We start from the raw sequence: 18,374 nt of genomic DNA, 5'->3' as shown, positions 1-18,374 counted from the left end.
CAGCTGGATGGGTTTGACTCTCGAGGGGATGTTAAAGTGATCATGGCTACAAACAGAATAGAAACTCTGGACCCAGCTTTAATTAGGCCAGGTAAGACATTTCTCACTGTGCATGCTTAAGTCACAATTGTCTTGTGAAAGGACTTTGTCATAATGTGCCAAACGTGGGCTGGTAAAAAGAATGCAGGTTACTGGTGTGTCTTTATCCACGGTCTCATCTGTGCTGATGTTTCTGTTAAAATGGGAACCCATTCACAGGTTTCTGAATGGGAGAAAAACCTGTGGGAGAGAAGTGTGTTAATTCCCCTTCTGCACACACAAACCATTCGAATATTCTTCCCAAGTATTCAGATGGCACAGCAACTGTTAAGTAACTGTTAAGGCAAGCTGTCGTGCAGCAGCAGTGTTTCGGTAACATCTTCAGCAGCTGGGGAGGGTCAGGCAGTGCCTCATGTGCTTCACAGATGAGAACTTAAGCCGTAACGATGAGCACCTGGATTCTGAAGCAAGGAAACCAGCTGCTTCCTTAGTGACCTGGCATGCTCTTGTCAGGTGAGGGGTGAGGGCATTACGTGTTGAGCCCAGAGCTTGGACGGGCACAAGCAGTATTTCTAAGTGGCCACTAAAAACATACCGAAACATAATACACCTGTGGGTTCTGTTAATGAGACGGTAGAGAGCAACACAAAGGACATCAAAGGAATAAGCGAAGCTTCCTGTTCGTATCCTCAGGTAAATCCTAAGCACTGGAGAGGTTTTAAAGATAATCCTGAAGTAACAGAGGTAAGATAGGGAGCAAAGATAATTTAAGATGAAATTGTCAGAGAACTAGTCTGAGCAGTCACTAGTCTCCACAGACCCAAGGAGTTTAGGAAAAGGGAAAAGTATGAATTTGTGAAGGTGTGTGGGTATTTTTCCAAAAAAAGTCTGCTTTTGTCACCACCTTAACTCCTCCAAATCAAAACCAGCGTTGTTAGAGTACAGAGGAGAAAATGCTATGCCAGTGTTAAAAGACAAGCTAAGATGATCTAAAATTTGTTGAAACTTCCTACAGCTATCAGGTGTTTAAATATAACTATCGCTGGAGCATCTCAGTCGGCTGTACCATTGTGTACGATAGCCTGGAGTGTTGTATGTGCTGCCATCAGGCCTTTTTAGGAAAAAACCCTGTAAAACTAAAGAAAAGTGGGAGTGATCTGGAGATGGATCTTTAAAATTTTTAAAAAATGTATTTTAAATAACATTTCAAGTTAAAAAAATAATTTAAAAAAGCATCTTTCAAAAGATTGCTCAGTGAAGTTGGAACAGTTGAGTACCAGAACCTGCAAAGTCCCTGCTGACATCAGGGAAACATCTGGCAGGGACTTGGAACAGAACTATTTATGCCAAACCTTTCTCCTTCAGTTAGGTTGCTGGTTTGGGGTTTGTTGGTTTGGTTTTTTTTTTTTTTCCTGGGAGGAAGAGTTCTTCAAAGTGCCATAGTGATTTTTGTGTATGTGGCAGAAAATTAAGTTTCAGAACTACATGTAATCTCAGCACAATAAAAATTATTACAAGAATGTAAAAGTACTTCACTAATGCTTTTCTGTGTTTTTTTCTATGTATGTGACTCAGGGAAGTTTTTCCATGTGTCCGAGGTGAGGTGTCCCTTTCCTGCAGTGACAGACTTTTTCAGCAGCGTGGGGGTGTCTCTCAGCTCCAGTAGCTTCCTGTTTGTGGCAGCTAGTCTGATCTCACTTTCTGCTCTAAGATGTAATTGATTGTGATGTGAAGAAACAGTTCCTGTCGGTCTAACCGTGAAACGTCTGTCCTGCTGTCTCCAGCAGCTGCATGCAAAAAAACCAAAACAACTAAGAGAGAACTTTTCTTTGCACAGGACGTATTGATAGGAAAATAGAGTTCCCTCTACCTGATGAAAAGACCAAGAAACGCATCTTTCAGATCCACACAAGCAGGATGACGTTGGCAGATGATGTGACCTTGGATGAGCTGATTATGGCAAAAGATGATCTCAGTGGTGCAGATATCAAGGTCAGTGGACACAGCCATTGTTGAGAACACAAACCAAATCTCAGCTTTACCGCATTCAAAACTTTGTTGCTTTCGAGTTACCTTTGGTTACATCACTGAGGGACAGCTGGATGGCTTTAAAATGCTTTCTGTGAGTGCCACGTACTCAGCTTTACATACAGGAAATTTATCAAAGCTGTAGCTATGAGGTAGCTTGTGTTTGGAAAAACATGTACCTGTGTTACCTCAACACAGAATTTTAGAAGTAGCAAAGTGGAAATTATAGGGGAATGTGGCATTTTGCACAAATGCAAAATACCTCAAACATTGCTTGATAGTGTAAGGGTAAGAGGTGTTTTTAGAGACTGTATTGCAAGAAGATAAAAATGCAACTGTAGATGAGGAAGCTTCAGACACACAGTCTGCTGCTCTGAACCGCAGAGAGCCCTTGCTGGAGTTACTGCACTAGTGAGCTGTACAGATGTGACGTTACTGTCCTCTTCACCTCATCGCAGGAGGGAAGCACTCTTGTTAGGAGGCTGCCTTTCTGTCATGGAGGTGGTACTGATCTAGCTTTATCCAGATTGATACTGTTTGTTTTATGTGCTTCAGTGCTACCAGACTTAGGAAAGTAAACATTAACACTTCTGCTGCAGAGCCAGTCAGAGCAGTAGGAAGATGCTGCTCTCTTCTGAGGCGTGGCTTGAAGAGGTTGCACAGAGGATGCAACTTACTCTTGCTTTCTCTGTTGCAGGCAATTTGTACAGAAGCTGGACTGATGGCTTTGAGGGAACGGCGAATGAAAGTAACAAACGAAGACTTCAAAAAGTCTAAAGAGAATGTTCTCTATAAGAAGCAGGAGGGAACCCCTGAGGGACTGTATCTTTAAGTCATGTCTCTTTGGGGACTATTAGGATTTCTTCCTGTGTTGATGACAGTCCTGTGTAAAAACCCAGCCTAACTGATTTTCATTCTTGAAGGGGTTTTATCCTGGTCAATTGGAGTAATGCTTCATTTCCCAATAAAACATTAAATTGAATTGACTGTTTTGGTGGCAGAGATCTGCTATTTACATGGAACTGCCTCTTGCTTTGGTCAGACTTACCTTCAAGAAAAAAAATGTGAGTGATGTGACAGGTCTTGTCTAGTGATCCAGACCCTACTGCTAGCACACCACACTGTGCAGGGAGCAGTGCAGAAGCAGGTTCCCCATGTCAGTCTTTTACAGCTGTGTCATTGCTGCTGTTATTGAAGTAATTACTTTTCTATACCTCTTTTTAGGGCCTAAGTAACTAGGACAAAAACTAACAAAAGTGCCTCAATTAACATTCGGCTCCACTTCAAAAGTGCCGACCTCTGTCTAGCACTTGGGCTTACAGGAAAGTGAGGTAGACACTCATTAGTATTCCCAGTGTAAAATGCTGAACACATTCTTATAGGGTATTTCTAATGTTGAAGGGTTAATAGATCTGTTTTCCACAGGAGGGTTACAGTTGGCTCTGACAGAAAGGCTTTCTATACTCAGAGTGTTTCAAAGGAACCCACACAGCAGGAGGTGCTACAGCCCTGCACTGCTGGGGGCAGGAGGGAGGTACAGGCACTGGCTGCCCAGGTGCTGGAGGTGCACCCTTTGTCACGCTGCAGAGAGAAATTCACATGCCAAGTCACATGCTTGGTGTTCCGCAGCATAATCTTAGGACGAATTCTTCCCCTCTGAACAAATCGATTGCCTCCAGCTCCATCACCGCAGGCGCTGGATTTCTCTTCTGCCAAGTTGTACTGATGCCCAGGCTATGCTGCTCATTAAGCATTCCGTGTAGTGTACTTCTGTGAAGCGCCTGTTAAATTCCAAGTAATTCATTTCCAAATATTGTACATGTGATTGTTAAGGTTTATATAAAGTTCCATATACAGAGCACAGTTAAGCAATGTGCAGCCTTTGTTCTGGAAACTTTCTGCGGGAGCAGATGCTGGCCCGTAACAGACAGGGGAGAGCTGCACATAGAGCAATCCCACTGGTAACTGCCAGTGCTGTAATAACAATGGTAGCAGCAAGGCCAAGAGCTTTTGTTTTTCTGTGTAAAAATTATGTGGTTCATTGTTAAAAACAAACCCCTCAGATCAATGGAGTCTTTTATTTACTGTGGATGACAGGAACCCTGAAATAGAGTTGTTTTTCATCTGGAGATAGAAAAACAAGCAGCAAAATTCTATAACCAATTCTTACAAACCTTATGAGATCTGTCTCCTTGGAAAGGTCACCAAAAAGCCAGGGATTTTTTAGCACGCTCTAATCATGGCAGTTGATCTCATCATCGCTTGAGGGGCTGAAGAGCTTTATGACATGTCTGGTGAACGAGGCTTTTATTAGGGACGTGGCTGCTCAAGCTGCCTAGAAGTAGCAACCACAAATTGTTCAGCTGCCTGAAGGAAAGCTGCAGCGTAGCACGCCAAACCCAGAAATGCATTCTGCGACGCTGTCTGCCACAACAGTAACTGAAAAGAAACACACTTCAAAATCAAATTCTTACCTTTTGCAGCAGAATTTAGCTTCTGCCACTTTCTCCCCCCTTCCTCAACTTGAGTCACAAAGATCAAGACAAAAGGAAAACAAAGGGAACAGTGAGTATATTCCCCTTAGGAACAGAAAGGCTGCTGGGGTCTGAATTAAAAGACAGACAGGACTTACTCCAGGAGCTCCAGTGAGAGAGCAGCCTCTGACCACGCCAGGTGAAGGCAGCAGTGCAAGCGCTGCATTGGGAGGAGCAGCGCAAAGGAAGGGGCCCAGGGGAGGGGAGGGGGTGCGTGAAGGAGAAAGGTCACTGAAACAAGAGCCGTCACTGCCATCACTGAAGGATTGCAAGATGCAATTGGACAGGGTGCTGGATAATCTCACCTGGGTTCCCTGTCCCACTAAAGGTTGGGCCAGATGATCTTCTGAGGTCCCTCCCAACCTGGGCTGCTTTGTGATTCTAGGACTGAAGAGAAACACAAGCAGAAGTACCATCACGCTTCCCCCCTCTCCCAAGTCCCGTCAGGTCTTTAGAGAGAATGGCCTTCTGCCGTGACAGGAGACCAAACCCAAACAAACACACAGGCAGACAATTTGTGATGTTACTGTTCAGTGCACAGAGCATCTCCTACCTCTAATTCGGAAGCTCTGTCATTTCTGACAGAAGCATGGATTTTAAAAACCAAGAATGTATTTTTTACAAAGACTATTCAATTTTATAGCAAAAACAGCAACCACAGCACTACTATAAGGCTCTTAAGAAGTGCTGTAATGCTGCTTAAAATTCTGCATATTCCCTATAATATTTTAGACAGAATAAATGAAGGGCAGCTTAAACTAAAACTAATTCTGTCTTGCATTGTGGCGCTACAGGCAAAACGGAGCCATCGGCTCTATGGCTTTGCACAGCTGTAGTTTTCTGCATAATCAGATCTCACCAGCTGGATGATCCCGATTGTTTTAGTGCTGTTCATGACAGCTGAAACGGTTTGGGGTATTCAGTGGCTGCACGCAGCCTCTTTCCGGATGAAGATACAGTTTCTGAGTACTTGGATCTCAAGAGTAGGGATGCTCAACAGTCTTCTACATATTACAGCATATTCTGTCTTGCAGATAAATACATAATGTAACTTTAAACTGTTACCGTATTTCCTATTACCGCCCTAGCAGCTTGCCTGAAGACTCTTGGAATAGAAGCCACCACTTAATCATGTTTTGACTACTCTGCCTTCTTTGGCAAGGATTAAACACAGACCAGACCTCTAATTCTCTTAGGACGACTGCCTGTATTTGGGTCCACAGCAAGAAATCAATTACAAAACCTCATTTAAACGTGGGCTGCTCAGAGACGCATCATGGATACATTTTCAATACACTTGCAGTTCTATTAAAAAAAATTCAAGTTCTATTTGAATTTTCATACTTTGGTATATTTTTCATAAATACTCCTATTAAAATGGTCATCTGTCAAAACATACAAGTCCAAAATGGGTGCCTGCTCAAGCCAAGATTTAGCTTTTACTAACAGCGTATGTACAGATGGAATGGCTGTTTGACTGGGATGTTATATATACACAGGCATGCATACCCAGCGGGACGAAATCACTGAAGTCTGCCAACTGGAGGACAGTGGAGCATCCATTTGGCAGATGTTTATTCCCTGTGCTACTCACCAAACCATAGTTGGCAAGAACTGAATCTCTATTGAACACCAGGGAATGTAATTTCAAACAGCAGAGTAAGAAATGTGGGCAACATTCAACAGGCAGCTATTTGTAAGAGGGTATCCAGCTGTGGGAGCCAGCAGTGCTTCAGAGAAATGGATGCATTTTTTGCGGAAAACTGTAGTACTTGATTCCAGGATACTTGCAGCTGGTAGAACTCCATTTTTGTAGCAATTTATACAAAAGCTTAAAAAACCCCAACAAACCTTAAAGAAAAAGAAAAGTACATTGTACCCAAGTCCCAACACTTCCTGTTTGAAGAGATGGGTCTAGCTGTTAGTTTTGGAACTTGCTTCTGCACTTTGTCCACTCATCTACAGTCTTCTTTTAAACCTCTAATAGTAGATCCAGCTCTTCCAGAGGTACCCGCACTCTCAATTCTTTCTCAGTCATTAGATCAAGTGTCTCTTGCAGATCTTCAGGGAAGTATTCAACTGCATCCATATACAGCACCTAGAAACACAATGAGAGCACTTCTGTGCCACGCTTCTTTCTATCACAGCGGGAAACACAGTATGAAGAAGTACACAGATAAGCAAACAGCTCTGTGGCAGGAACAAAAATATATACGTCTTTAAAATAACACCAATGGAATTAGGTTTCCACAGTCACAACAATGCAGATGTTTAATCAAGTCTTTTCCAACTCTCACTAGATGATTTTATTCAAAAAGATAAAACATAGGTCAAGAGGTGCTGGAGCATTTGCAGGACACACAGATGTCACCTGAGGAGTTGCAGGTGGTCCTGAATAATTTCTCATACTATTAACTTAAGGCATTTTCTATTTGCCCATATATTTCTATTACCATGCTCATTACAAAACACTATTAACTTTTTTTTTCCCCAGACACTGAACTTCAAAATTTACAAGTATAATGACAGGCTTATACTTTTCCTATGCTTACCTTTGTCCAAGGACAGTTTTGAAGGGCTTTATAAAACAATCCTTTACTTTTTTCTTTTTTTCCTATTGAAGCCTGTGTGAGGAAAAAAACATTTGTACTTCAATGCGATAATAGTGGAGAAAATACAACAATTACCTCTGAGACAAAGAAATCACTGCTGAAAAGCTCGGTGCTCTTCTGCTGAGGAATCCTTACTACTACATAACGTGGTAGCTGTGCAATTTGACAGGTTACACCGGAGACACTGGTTACACTCTTCAGTGATCGAAGAGACGTCTTTAGGAGTTTCAGGGCTTTATGGTAAGACAAGTAATAGAACAAAGACTAGCAGGAAGAGCCTCTGCAGAGCACTGCAGCTAAAGTCAGTGCCTTTGCCTGGACTTGACAATATTACTGCGATAGGCCAAAGCACAAATCATTAACCAAAACCGACACCTGATATGCTACACAAATTTTTGTGCACTGAAGAGATCACGCACATATGTTTTCTTACTCTGCAGAAGCTTGTTAAGGCTGAATCCCTTTACATACAAAAATGGGCATGTCCAACTCGCATCCACCTGGGTACCTCCTCCTCAAAGTAACCCGTTTGACTGTGTGACACAAGTGCAAAGCACACCGCTTTCAAACGGGGATAGCAGAGGTCAGAGCGCTGAACAGTCTTCTTACCTTCAGCCATCCCAGTTACAGGTAGAAATAATTACCTCTTCTTGTGAAGAAATCTTTCAAATTAGGCTACTTTAAAAAACACTTAGACAGGGAATTTTATGGCAAATAATAAAAAAACCCCAGTGATTCCAAAATACTGAAAATTCATTAAGTGTTTTGAGATCTTTGGAGAGAAGAGATCTTCGATCCCAAGTTTACATTTCCTCTTGTTCTGACTACATCGGTAGTGGCAAGTTCCTTTGTCAGTTCTTGAAATCTAGAAACTCTTTTTCACATTACTGACACACTGGGTTTAGAATCTTGGGCTGATCTGGTATTGTGATCTCCCGTCACCAACAGAACTGGAACCCCTGCTGTCAGAGTTGTGCTCTAGACACATATACAACATCTACTGCAGCTCTGCAAAGAGCTTTCAGTAGCATTCTGCCTCTCAAGTTTTTTACAGAAGAAAGGAACCTCTGGAGACCATCTGTTCAAACCAGGGTCAGCAAAAGCAGGCTGCTCAGAACCACATCCAGTTGGGTTTTTAGTGTCTCCACAGATGGAGACTCCACCACCTCTGGACAACCTGTTCCAGTGTTTCATCACCCTCACAGGAAAAAAGTTCTTTCCTATGTTTAAATGCTAATTTTCTATATTTCAATTTGTGGCCATTGCCTCTTGACCTGTCACTAGGCAGCACTGAGAAGAGCCTGGCTCTGTCTTCACAACCTCACATGAAGTATTTATACACAATGACAGTATCTTCCAGGAGCCTTCACTTGCCCAGGCTGAACAATCACAAGTCTCCTAGCCTCTCCCTGTATAACACATGTCCCAACCACTTACTCGTCTTCATGGCTCTTGGCTATTGAAATGAACCTGGACAGGCAACAGCAGAGATCGGTGCACCAGCCACTGCTCTTGATTTCGTATCATCTGCAGTTGTGCTGACAGTACACTCTCTCATCATCCAGATCCTTAATGAAGATGTTGAGGGCACTGGTCTCAGTACCAGTCCCTGGGTACAGGACCAGGGCTGGCCTGCAGCAGGCATTGTCACTGCTGACTCCAATGCTTTGAGCCTGACAGTTCAGCCAGATTTCATGCCTCCTCACTGCCCACTCACTGAATCAGTGCTTCATCAGCTTGTCTACAAGGATGTTATGGGAGGAAGCAGAAAAGGCTTCCTAAAGTTTATCTCAACAACAGCCACTGCCATCCCCTCATCCACTGAGCTAGTCCCCTCATCGTAGAAGGCTACCACGTTGGTCAAGCACGATTTCATAAAAAATAAACAGGAATTTAAGAAAAACAGTAGATTTCAAAATTTATATAAAAGCTTTGTGTTTTTAAACAGTAAGAAGCTTTCGCCCAAAATACTGAAGACTAACTAGACACACCCAAACAGAAAACAGAGAAAATGTTCATGTTTCTAATTGATTTTGCTTCTCTGAACAATGTTATTCAAAGCTATTAAACTATTATTTTCCTCCATCTTAGGAGCATCTAATAAATATTCCTTCTTGTTCTGGCGAAAAAAGGTATCTTCCATGAATGAATCATTAGTGACAAAATACACACTGGGTGATTTTACTTCAGCATTTGTGCGTACTGGAGTCTCAGCAGTAGTTTGTAAAGAGTAACAGTAATTCCAATGTACATTCCTATATACAAAGTTATATAAAATATTTACAAGCAGGTGTTTGTGAAGAAATGGTCACAGTAATAGTCCCAACACAAGAGATCTTCTCTAACACAAGAGTCTCTCCCTCCCCTGTCTCCTCTGCATTTTGCAACCTGCTAACTGCTGTTCCCCTCCAACAACTTACAACACCAGAGGATGTGACCAGAGGAGTAATACTGTGGAATGAAATACCCCTTACACGAACTCCAAGCATTTATTCTCTGTTTTCATCTTCTATATTGTACTTTGGAGAAGCAAGAAAAGAACCAAGAGGAAAAAACTGCCTATATAAAGTTTACTTTACTCAAGGACTTCCATGGTGAACTATAGAAGAAATGAACATTATTGCTTTTTGGTGTTATTCTGCAATGCCAGTTCACATAACCTCTACATGCAGCTTTTAAGATTCAAGAAGACTGAAAATTCAAGGCAAGTTATAAAAGCTATAGATATGTTTTCCCTATCATGCATTTATTTTATTTTGTGTGTGGACTGCACCTTGCTGGCAGATGTCATTGTGAGCTCACTTCGGGCAATCTTTGATTGATTGCAGCAACTGGGAGAAGTGCCCAAAGACTGAAGAAAGTCAAATATTACTCCTATCTTCAAGAAGGGCAAGAAGGAGGACCTAGGGAAATACAAGCTGGTCAGCCTCACCTTGATCCTTAGCAACATGATGGAGCAACTAATCCTGGAAACCATTTCCAGGAACACAAACAAAAAGAAAATCATCAGAAGTAGTCAGCATGAATTCATGCATGAAAGTCATGCTTGACCAACTGGATAAACTGCTATGATGAAGTGACCGGCCTGGTGGATGGGGGGAGAACAGTGGACACTCTCTATCTGGACTTTGGTAATGCCTTTGCCTTTCACTGTTTCCCATAAGACCTTCCTAGACAAGAGGTTAATGCAAGAACTAGATAAGCAGTGAGGTAGATTGAAAACTGGCTCAATGTCTCAGCCCAGAGGTGGTGATCAGTGGAACAAAGTCTAGCTGGAGCCAGTATTACCAGTGTACCTCTGAGGTCAATATTGGGTTCAATCCCATTTAACATGTTCATAATATGGCTGATGGGGCAGATTATACCATCAGCAAGCTTGCAGATGACACAAAACTGAGAGGAGTGGCTGATACAACTGAGGTTTGTGCTGCCATCCAGAGGGACCACAACAAGCTGGAGAAATAAGCTGACAGGAACTTTATCAAGTTCAAGAAGCAAAGGTGCAAAGTCCTGCACCTGGGGAGAAACGCCCCCATGCACCAATATATGCTGGGGGCCAGCCAGCTAAACAGCAGCTTGGCAGGAAAGTCCTGCTGGATACCAATGTGAACATAAGCCAGCAACGTGCCCTTGCAGCAAAGAATGCTAACGGTATCTTGGGCTGCATTAGGCAAAATATTGCCAGCAGGTCGAGGGATGTGATCCTTCCCCTCTACTCAGCACCAGCGAGGCCACATTCTGTGAGCTGGCATTCTGTTACCAGCTGTTGGCTTCCAGTAAAAGACAGACATGCACATACTGGAGAGTCCAATGAAGGGCCACTAAGATGACCGAAGCATCTCTCCTATGAGGAAAGGCTGAGAAAGCGGGGACTGTTTAGTCCAGAGAAGAGAAGGCTTGTCAGAAGATCTTATCAATGTATATAAATACCAAAAGCAAGGATGGAGCCAGGCTCTTTCCAGTGGTGCCCAGTGACAGGATCAGAGACAACAGGTACAAACTGAAACCTGTCTGAACATCAGGAAACACTTTTTACTGTGAAGGTGACTGAGCACTAGCATGGGTTGCCTGAAGATTCATGGACTCTCCATCCTTGGAGATATTCAAAAGCTGTCTAGACATTGTCATAGACAACTGGCTCTAAATGGCCTTGCTTGAACAGGGGAGTTGTATAAGACGATTTCCAGAGGTCCTTTCCAACCTCAACCACTCTGTCATTCTGTGAAGTTATACCAAATCAGTATATAGACTTCACTGAAATATCAAAGCCCTCATCATTTCCTTACAGACACCTAAAAATGATTTCAAACATAAATACAAGTCATTGCTGACTTTACTTACATAAAAACAATAACATCCTAAATCCCTACAATTTACTACTTCTTTTCTTAAACTGTGTTCCCTTGCCCACTTACCTTTACATTGTAAGATTGGGTGGGATCCATTTATTGACATCTTATGACCTATTTTTATCTGTGGAAGATGGCGGCCATAATAATTTGCCTGTATCTATATTAACATTACACTCTCAGAAGCTATTAATCCATGTGAACTATGTTTTTGTTAATATTCCCAGCAATAAGGAGCGCTTCATATATATCTCCTTGTAAATCATAGAGGTATGGCAGCATTTAGTATTCCTTTTTTTTTTTTTTTTTTTTTTTTTTTTTTTTTTTTTTTTTTTACACAGTATTGCACTGTGTTCATGAGAAAGTCCAAATATGATAAAAATCTCAAAATCTGAAATAGAACTGATACAATTCTTCTTACCAGGAAGTTCAAATACATTCTCCACAGCAGTGGACAATGGGTACCATTTTCACTCTGAATTGCGTGTTCAAATAGAGCTATGATCCGATTTGTTAACCCAGTTTCAGGAATAGTAGTATGTATTTCACCATCAGCTGCCCTGAAACACAGAGGAAAAAAAACACAGTCCCTTAAACCCAAGCTAAAATACCACATCCAGGTAAGAGGGTAAAGAGCAATGTACTGTCTCTGTTCACACAACACTGTATATAGCCAGGTTTTTGCATTTCTTGCTATAAACTGAATGTTATAAACTAGATTTTTAGCCCTTGCTAATGTAACTAAATTAGGAAGGCCAGTTAAAAAAAGGTAACTAAGCTATTTTTGTGAAAATTCTTTTAGGATGTTGAAAAATTAACCCTGACCAACTGGACAAGATAATTTCTTTTTCAGTACAATAATCCACTGTCATATGATCTTAACACACTTACCTTAGTCTTCATTCAAGATTGTTTATCATTCCAAGCTTAGCATAGCAGCTCAAACCAAATTCAAGTCTAGGTCAGCAAGCCACCTTCTCATGCCCAGGCAAGCCTGTTCAAATTTCCCGTCACCTTTGTAAGACCATACGTTGGTCTTGGATCAAGACTTAGATTATAGGTCTGCATCTCAACCATGATTACAATAATAATTTTCTTTTCATCCAGAGATTCAAATACCCTAAGTTCCAGACATGACACAAAAGGTATGGATTTTTCACTGAAGCATTGATTTCTATCTACAGCTGACACACACTGGCTTATTTTTGATGCCTGATCTTGAAGAAACAGCCTGGAGCACTCACAGCAACATCACTTCTGTCTGTGTGCACTCCCTTAGCCTGCCAGCTTGTTAACACTTTCTCCTAACTTGCCTCTATTTTCAAGGATTTTTGAGGTCATGTTTCCTCTCATCTTAACCTTTGCCATGAGGGAAAATGATGTCACATACTCTGCACGGAGTCAGGTATTTGAAGCACTGTATCTCACACTGACTTACACAGACTACTGTTTCCCCCTTCATGTTTGTTTCTTTAAATGAATTCCATGCACTTAAGCAAGCAGAAATACAAAACAGAATAGGAAATAGTCACACATAGTGCAGACTTTTTCTTAGTTTGCCACAACATCATAAACCATTCGTTTTATGCATGACTGACAGGCTGCTTATCTCTCTTTTGCAGTAGTTCAGCTCTGCTCTTGCAACATCCAACTAGTCCCTATACAAATATAACCTACAGGAAAGGCTACGCTAGCAGAGAACTATCTGGAAAGGCACTAAATCTCACATCATTCCGGAATTTTAACATGAGTTTCCAGTAACAATAAAGAACACCTATCACAGTGTCAGTCTGTAATTAACAGTAAATCAAATTACAATCTTCCTTTACATTTGGCAGCTGTAGAATTCTTATTACAATTTAGGATGACACACACTGACAGCTCAGGAATGTCAGCATCACGTATGCAAGCCCATTGCCAGAATGTGCAATCAAAGCAGTGGGAGCGCTGTTATTTTAAAGTATACTGACAATTTTGGAATTTCACCAAGCGTGAATACTGTAAGCTTACAGCTATATAAAGCTTACAGATAACATTTTCCTAGAAAAGTCTGCTGTTATGTGCAGACACAAAGAACCGAGCTGCCAATGTTACTAGAGATACGTAGATAACAGTGGATAGGTAGCTCCAAGCAACGGGTAGACAACGGTTAAGAGAATAGGTTTTAAGAATGAACACACATCTCCCACCCTTTCCTCCATTCCCAAGAGCAAAATATCTGAGCCCAGACCATGCTGCAAATTCAGGAAATTTCCAGCCTCTTCTACCTAGCAACAGGCCCATATGAAAACTAAACTCTCAAGCACTCACTATGGAAACAGATCTGCCACAACTGTATTCTGTGATCGAGGCGTAAAGTAGGGCAGCTAGCTCAGTCAGAAACTGCAGTGTAGCTCTGCATTATGCTCCTTACTCGTGTAGTATTAAAATACAGCAGTTTCTAAGCTCACCGTGTCTACCCTTGGCCATCTAAGCAGGCTCTTAGTACACATTTCTTTAAGTAATTTTTAAATAACTATCTTTACATCAGTAGCGAGTAATCAAACACAAAGCAACATACAATCTGATCCAGTAGAAAGGAAGCAAGACTATCACCTAGGTCTTTAATTCTATTCAGGATTCTGTCACTGACTCACTGTTCAGCCTGGAACAAATAACCTTCCCCAGCTACAGCTTCTTCATCTGCAAAGTGAAAACTATGATAAGCATTTTGCCTCCTCTGTTAAATGATTAGACAGATAAGAAAAAGCATAATCATAAAAAGCTGCAAGATACTACCTCTGGACATTCTCAATGAGTTTTTTTCTCATCTGCTCTGCTTGGATTGCAAACAGCCACGGCTCTAAAGCGTTAGTAGACCTTGTGACACCATCAAAAAATCTTCGTGCTTTGCTAGCACTGTGAGATTTCCTTTGGATGTGGATATATGACCTCCAAAGAGACTGGTTGCTAGGATACCGCTTCAGAGCCTCCATTAGTGCCTCTCGCAAAGGATTCAAAGGATAAACACTCATTTTCATGTGGAATCTGAGTAGATTTGTATGCAGCAGTGTGACAGCTTCAAGAGCAGTGGGAAAATATTGAATGCCAAAATTCTCTCCAGTATTTTCACATTTCTGTGGACCAGAAGCTTCAAGTTTTTCCAAAGTCTGTGCATATATTAATACTGCAGCATCAATCCCAACAGTCAAATACTGGAACAGTGCATAACAACCAACCAAGTTAACCAGCTGATGAGCATCACTGACCTGATCCTCATCAGAAACTGGTGTTCTACTTAAATAATTTTGCAGTGCATGCTCATACGTTTTACGAGCTTTCAAGACATTCACAGATAAAACTTGTCCACTATAGGGCACATATGGTCCACTTTCGGCCAGTTTGGTCAATATATGAACAGCACGTGACATAACAGCTCCTTCTATACTTTCTAGTAGTTCCACTTCCAGCTGAGCATAAAGCAGACCAAGGCTGCAAAGCTGGGGACTCTTCAATCCTCCTGTCTCTGCCGTGCAGAGAGCTGTGTCAAATACCTTCCTGGCATCATCAACATTGCCAAGCAGCCATTCTAGGTAGGCATACAGTTTCCAGAGAGAAAGGTGGTTTCGGTTGTCAGGTGCTTTAAGGAGATTCTTGGCCATCTTTTTACTCTTTCTCCCCTGTGCTTTCAGCTTCTTCTTGTTTTTTCCTTCGAGACACTGAACTACCTGCAGGAGAGAATAAACACAACGCATTTTGAGGGGGATAGGAGAAGAAAGGAAAAACAACTCACGGCATTTTTTAATTTCATTACCGTGTTTGTTTTCACATTGTTCCATATTTCACCACCAGCCAGATTTGTCGCTACTGAGTAGTCTAAGTTGTCACAACTGCCTGTTGTCAGCTCCCTCCAACATAGACAAATTACATAGGCTTATCATTCTTACTCCTGCCACTGCCTTTAGGTAACACCAAATTTCACTCTCTTAAAATGTCGATGGCTCAAATAAAGAGCTGCTAACCTGTAATGGTTGAGAAAGGAAAATAAATGATCCTGTCTAGCCACAGGCAGCCCATGACTAGCACAATTAAACCTCCAAACAGCTTTTCACATTGGGGAATCTGCTGACAGACAAATCTGTAGATTGGATGGGAAGATTACAGGAGATCTTCTGGTCAGGCAGTGTTTGGGTAAGCGGCAAGGAAATTCTCCAGAAGGAAACACAATACTAAATTGTTCTGAAGTGTTAACGAAGACAACCTGGACTTCTCATCCTTCTATGGGCATAGGTTAGAGCAGTTTTACTTAAATAAACCTATATTCAAGCGATCAGGTGTTACTTGCCTCAGTAACACTACAAATGTAACCTGCCTAGGAAATAGTAAGTTTATTAATAAGGTGCTCTTATCATGGTATGGAGGGTTATGGACTCGGTAGGTTTGGTAGAAGTATTTGGCTGACTCGCTCTGCCTTGTGAAAAATCGCTTGTATCCATGCCTGCCTCACATACAATGTATTGCATTACAACACTTACCCAAAACTGTAAAAAAATACTTTGTTCCACATATGCCACTGTGTAACAGGTGCTGAAAAAAAAAGGTTTGGAGGTTTTGTTTTTTAGGCCCAGTGCAACCTGAACTGGCATTTCCTGATTTGAATACTTAGACCTATAAGACTTAATTTTCCTCAGCATTTATTTTAATTCAATATGAACACCAATAAACAAAAAAGCCACACATCACAAAAGTGATTATATGCAGACTCCTCATTACCTTAGATATTTCATACTGTAACCAACAACTGCACAGGTTACATTTTTCCTTTCCTGAAAATAGTGGGAATAGAACATGAAAAACATTCTGTATGAACTCCTCTCCTTCCTTATAGTGGCCAACATGATGTCTCCCTCGTAGCATCGTGTCCATATGACCAATACTGTTGAATCCACGAAGTGGAAAATCAACACACGTTAGTGGCTTTTCATCAGAAAGCACACTGTCAAAGACGTTATTTTCATCCATGGCTATATAGAGGTTGGAAGGAAAGAGTTTACTGGTACATGGAACTCCCAGGAACTGCAAAAATGAGTACAGTAGCTGACGCTGAAGATCTGGATTAGAAAGCCGGATTAAAGATGGTCCAAGATCATCAAATAATACCTACAAAAATCCAAATTAAAACAAACTTAATTTATGTAAACAAATACAATTAGCAAACCTGTAACTTAGGTAATTAAAGAACATTTAAGTCAATGAAGACTTATAATTACTATTAAATGGTAACATAATGAGATTCAAATTAAGGAGACAAGTTACACAAGCAATGCATTCTTCCACTCAGACCTTAAATTTGCTATCAAGAGATTTGTTTGCCCTTCAGTATCAAAGACCTTCACAGAAAACTTAAACAATGAAGGTCTGAAAGATATTATTACTCAGGCCATTTAACACATTTTTATTTGAAAATCAATATCTGACTTGACCTATCTCCCAAGAAGAAGGAAAAAAAAATAAAATCCAACTATCTGACTTGAAGGCAACAAAACCTTTATTTCATACATATATCTTTTTACACACAAATTTCTGTGACGTTCCCATACACAGATGAGAGAAATCACAGAACACAAAGACAGACTATTTGCCTACAGCCCTTTCCAAAGTTTACCATGAGCTTCCCATGGATTTCAGAAGTCTCAGCACAAAACCTCAGGTAAATTTTTAACTCCAAACAAAGAAAAGAATTTTTTCCGAATGAAGAAAAGGATTGCTCATCTAAACTATCCATCAGCAATGAATTCAAATGAAAGGATAATTCCTCTTATCATCTCCCCTTGTATTACTATATCACAGTGACCTGTCTTTCTGGATCTTCACAATCTTCTTCAGTTTCCTTTTTGGTTTTGTCTGGCCTCCAAGGTAGCCAATGCCTTGCTTCACGAGAATATTCAATATCCAACCAAATGCGTGACTTGGGGAGCGTTTTATCTTTTATTTCTTGATCTTCATCTATCTCTTCATCATCATCATCTAAAAACAAATCAACACACACACACACACACAATTATTAAAGAAAAATTAATCCACCAAATCCAAAAGCCAGACTTAATGCACAATTTAACTGCTTTAAAAATGCAAACAAAAACAGTGTAAACAAAACAGACACAAGACAGAGCTGAAAATTTCTACATCACAGCTGTGGGTTTTAACACCATCTCTGTAAGAATAGTAGGTTTCCAAACTTTTCGAACCAGTCAATCAGTGTCAGCACTCAGACTTTCTCATAGAGGAGAAAAGGAAACACTGACAGGCTGTGACCAGTTTTATCAACAGCAATTTGCAAGCAGTAACCAAGAGTCAGTCATCTTTTTGTGCCTCTTAGGTTCTTCACTTCATACCCAGGCATTGTGCTGGGTTTGTGTCTGGTGGGGTTTTGGAAGCAGGGGAGGGGACTACTCGCATGGCTCTTGTAAAAGCTTTGAGAAGTTTCTCAGCTCCAAGTCAAGACTGAGCCAAATGTTGCCTCTTTGATAAACGTATTTAAATCAGGAAAACCTCCTGGGCAGGTTCCCTTGTTTTAGGAGTTCTTTTTGTTTTGGAGAGGAATGGGACTTGGTGAAGACAACCATGTGGACACCCAGGTCAGCTAGGAAGGAGGCGGGGCGGCACGCCAGAGCAGCCATTCCCCTTTGGCCTGTGGTGAGATGGTAAGCTGAGCTCTTGCATATTTCAGAGATCAACGGTGGAGAACTCTGTCTGCAGCCCGTGGAGGAGGTCACACTGGAGCAGTGGACCAACCCTGAAGGAGGCTGTTACTCTGTGGGAGGCCTGCACTG

The 18,374-nt window shown here is 41.3% G+C and overlaps 2 protein-coding genes across 2 annotated transcripts in view; one reads left to right on the top strand and one right to left on the bottom strand.

Annotated features, from left to right (window-relative positions):
- The window catches only part of PSMC1 (proteasome (prosome, macropain) 26S subunit, ATPase, 1), a gene marked incomplete at its 5' end in the record, with an annotated part of 8,408 nt that extends 5,509 nt beyond the window's left edge, over positions 1 to 2,899 (top strand). Inside the window, 3 exons of the mRNA XM_010134494.1 lie at positions 1 to 91; positions 1,877 to 2,031; positions 2,765 to 2,899. The exon at positions 1 to 91 is cut by the window's left edge and continues 4 nt beyond it. Of these exons, the coding sequence (XP_010132796.1) occupies positions 1 to 91; positions 1,877 to 2,031; positions 2,765 to 2,899 (381 nt within the window). The remainder of the gene's footprint in view (positions 92 to 1,876; positions 2,032 to 2,764) is intronic.
- A 3,674-nt stretch (positions 2,900 to 6,573) lies between these two features.
- NRDE2 (NRDE-2, necessary for RNA interference, domain containing) overlaps positions 6,574 to 18,374 on the bottom strand; it is a gene marked incomplete at its 5' end in the record, with an annotated part of 30,341 nt that continues 18,540 nt past the window's right edge. The window contains 6 exons of the mRNA XM_010134493.1: positions 6,574 to 6,699; positions 7,154 to 7,225; positions 11,984 to 12,122; positions 14,341 to 15,269; positions 16,315 to 16,701; positions 17,396 to 17,568. Coding sequence (XP_010132795.1) covers positions 6,574 to 6,699; positions 7,154 to 7,225; positions 11,984 to 12,122; positions 14,341 to 15,269; positions 16,315 to 16,701; positions 17,396 to 17,568 — 1,826 coding nt within the window. The remainder of the gene's footprint in view (positions 6,700 to 7,153; positions 7,226 to 11,983; positions 12,123 to 14,340; positions 15,270 to 16,314; positions 16,702 to 17,395; positions 17,569 to 18,374) is intronic.

The sequence above is a fragment of the Buceros rhinoceros genome, unplaced genomic scaffold (genome assembly GCF_000710305.1).
Source record: "Buceros rhinoceros silvestris isolate BGI_N320 unplaced genomic scaffold, ASM71030v1 scaffold4774, whole genome shotgun sequence".
NCBI lineage: Eukaryota > Metazoa > Chordata > Aves > Bucerotiformes > Bucerotidae > Buceros > Buceros rhinoceros.
The sequence above is the reverse complement of the archived record's forward strand: the minus strand, read 5'-3'. Positions and strand labels throughout refer to the sequence as shown.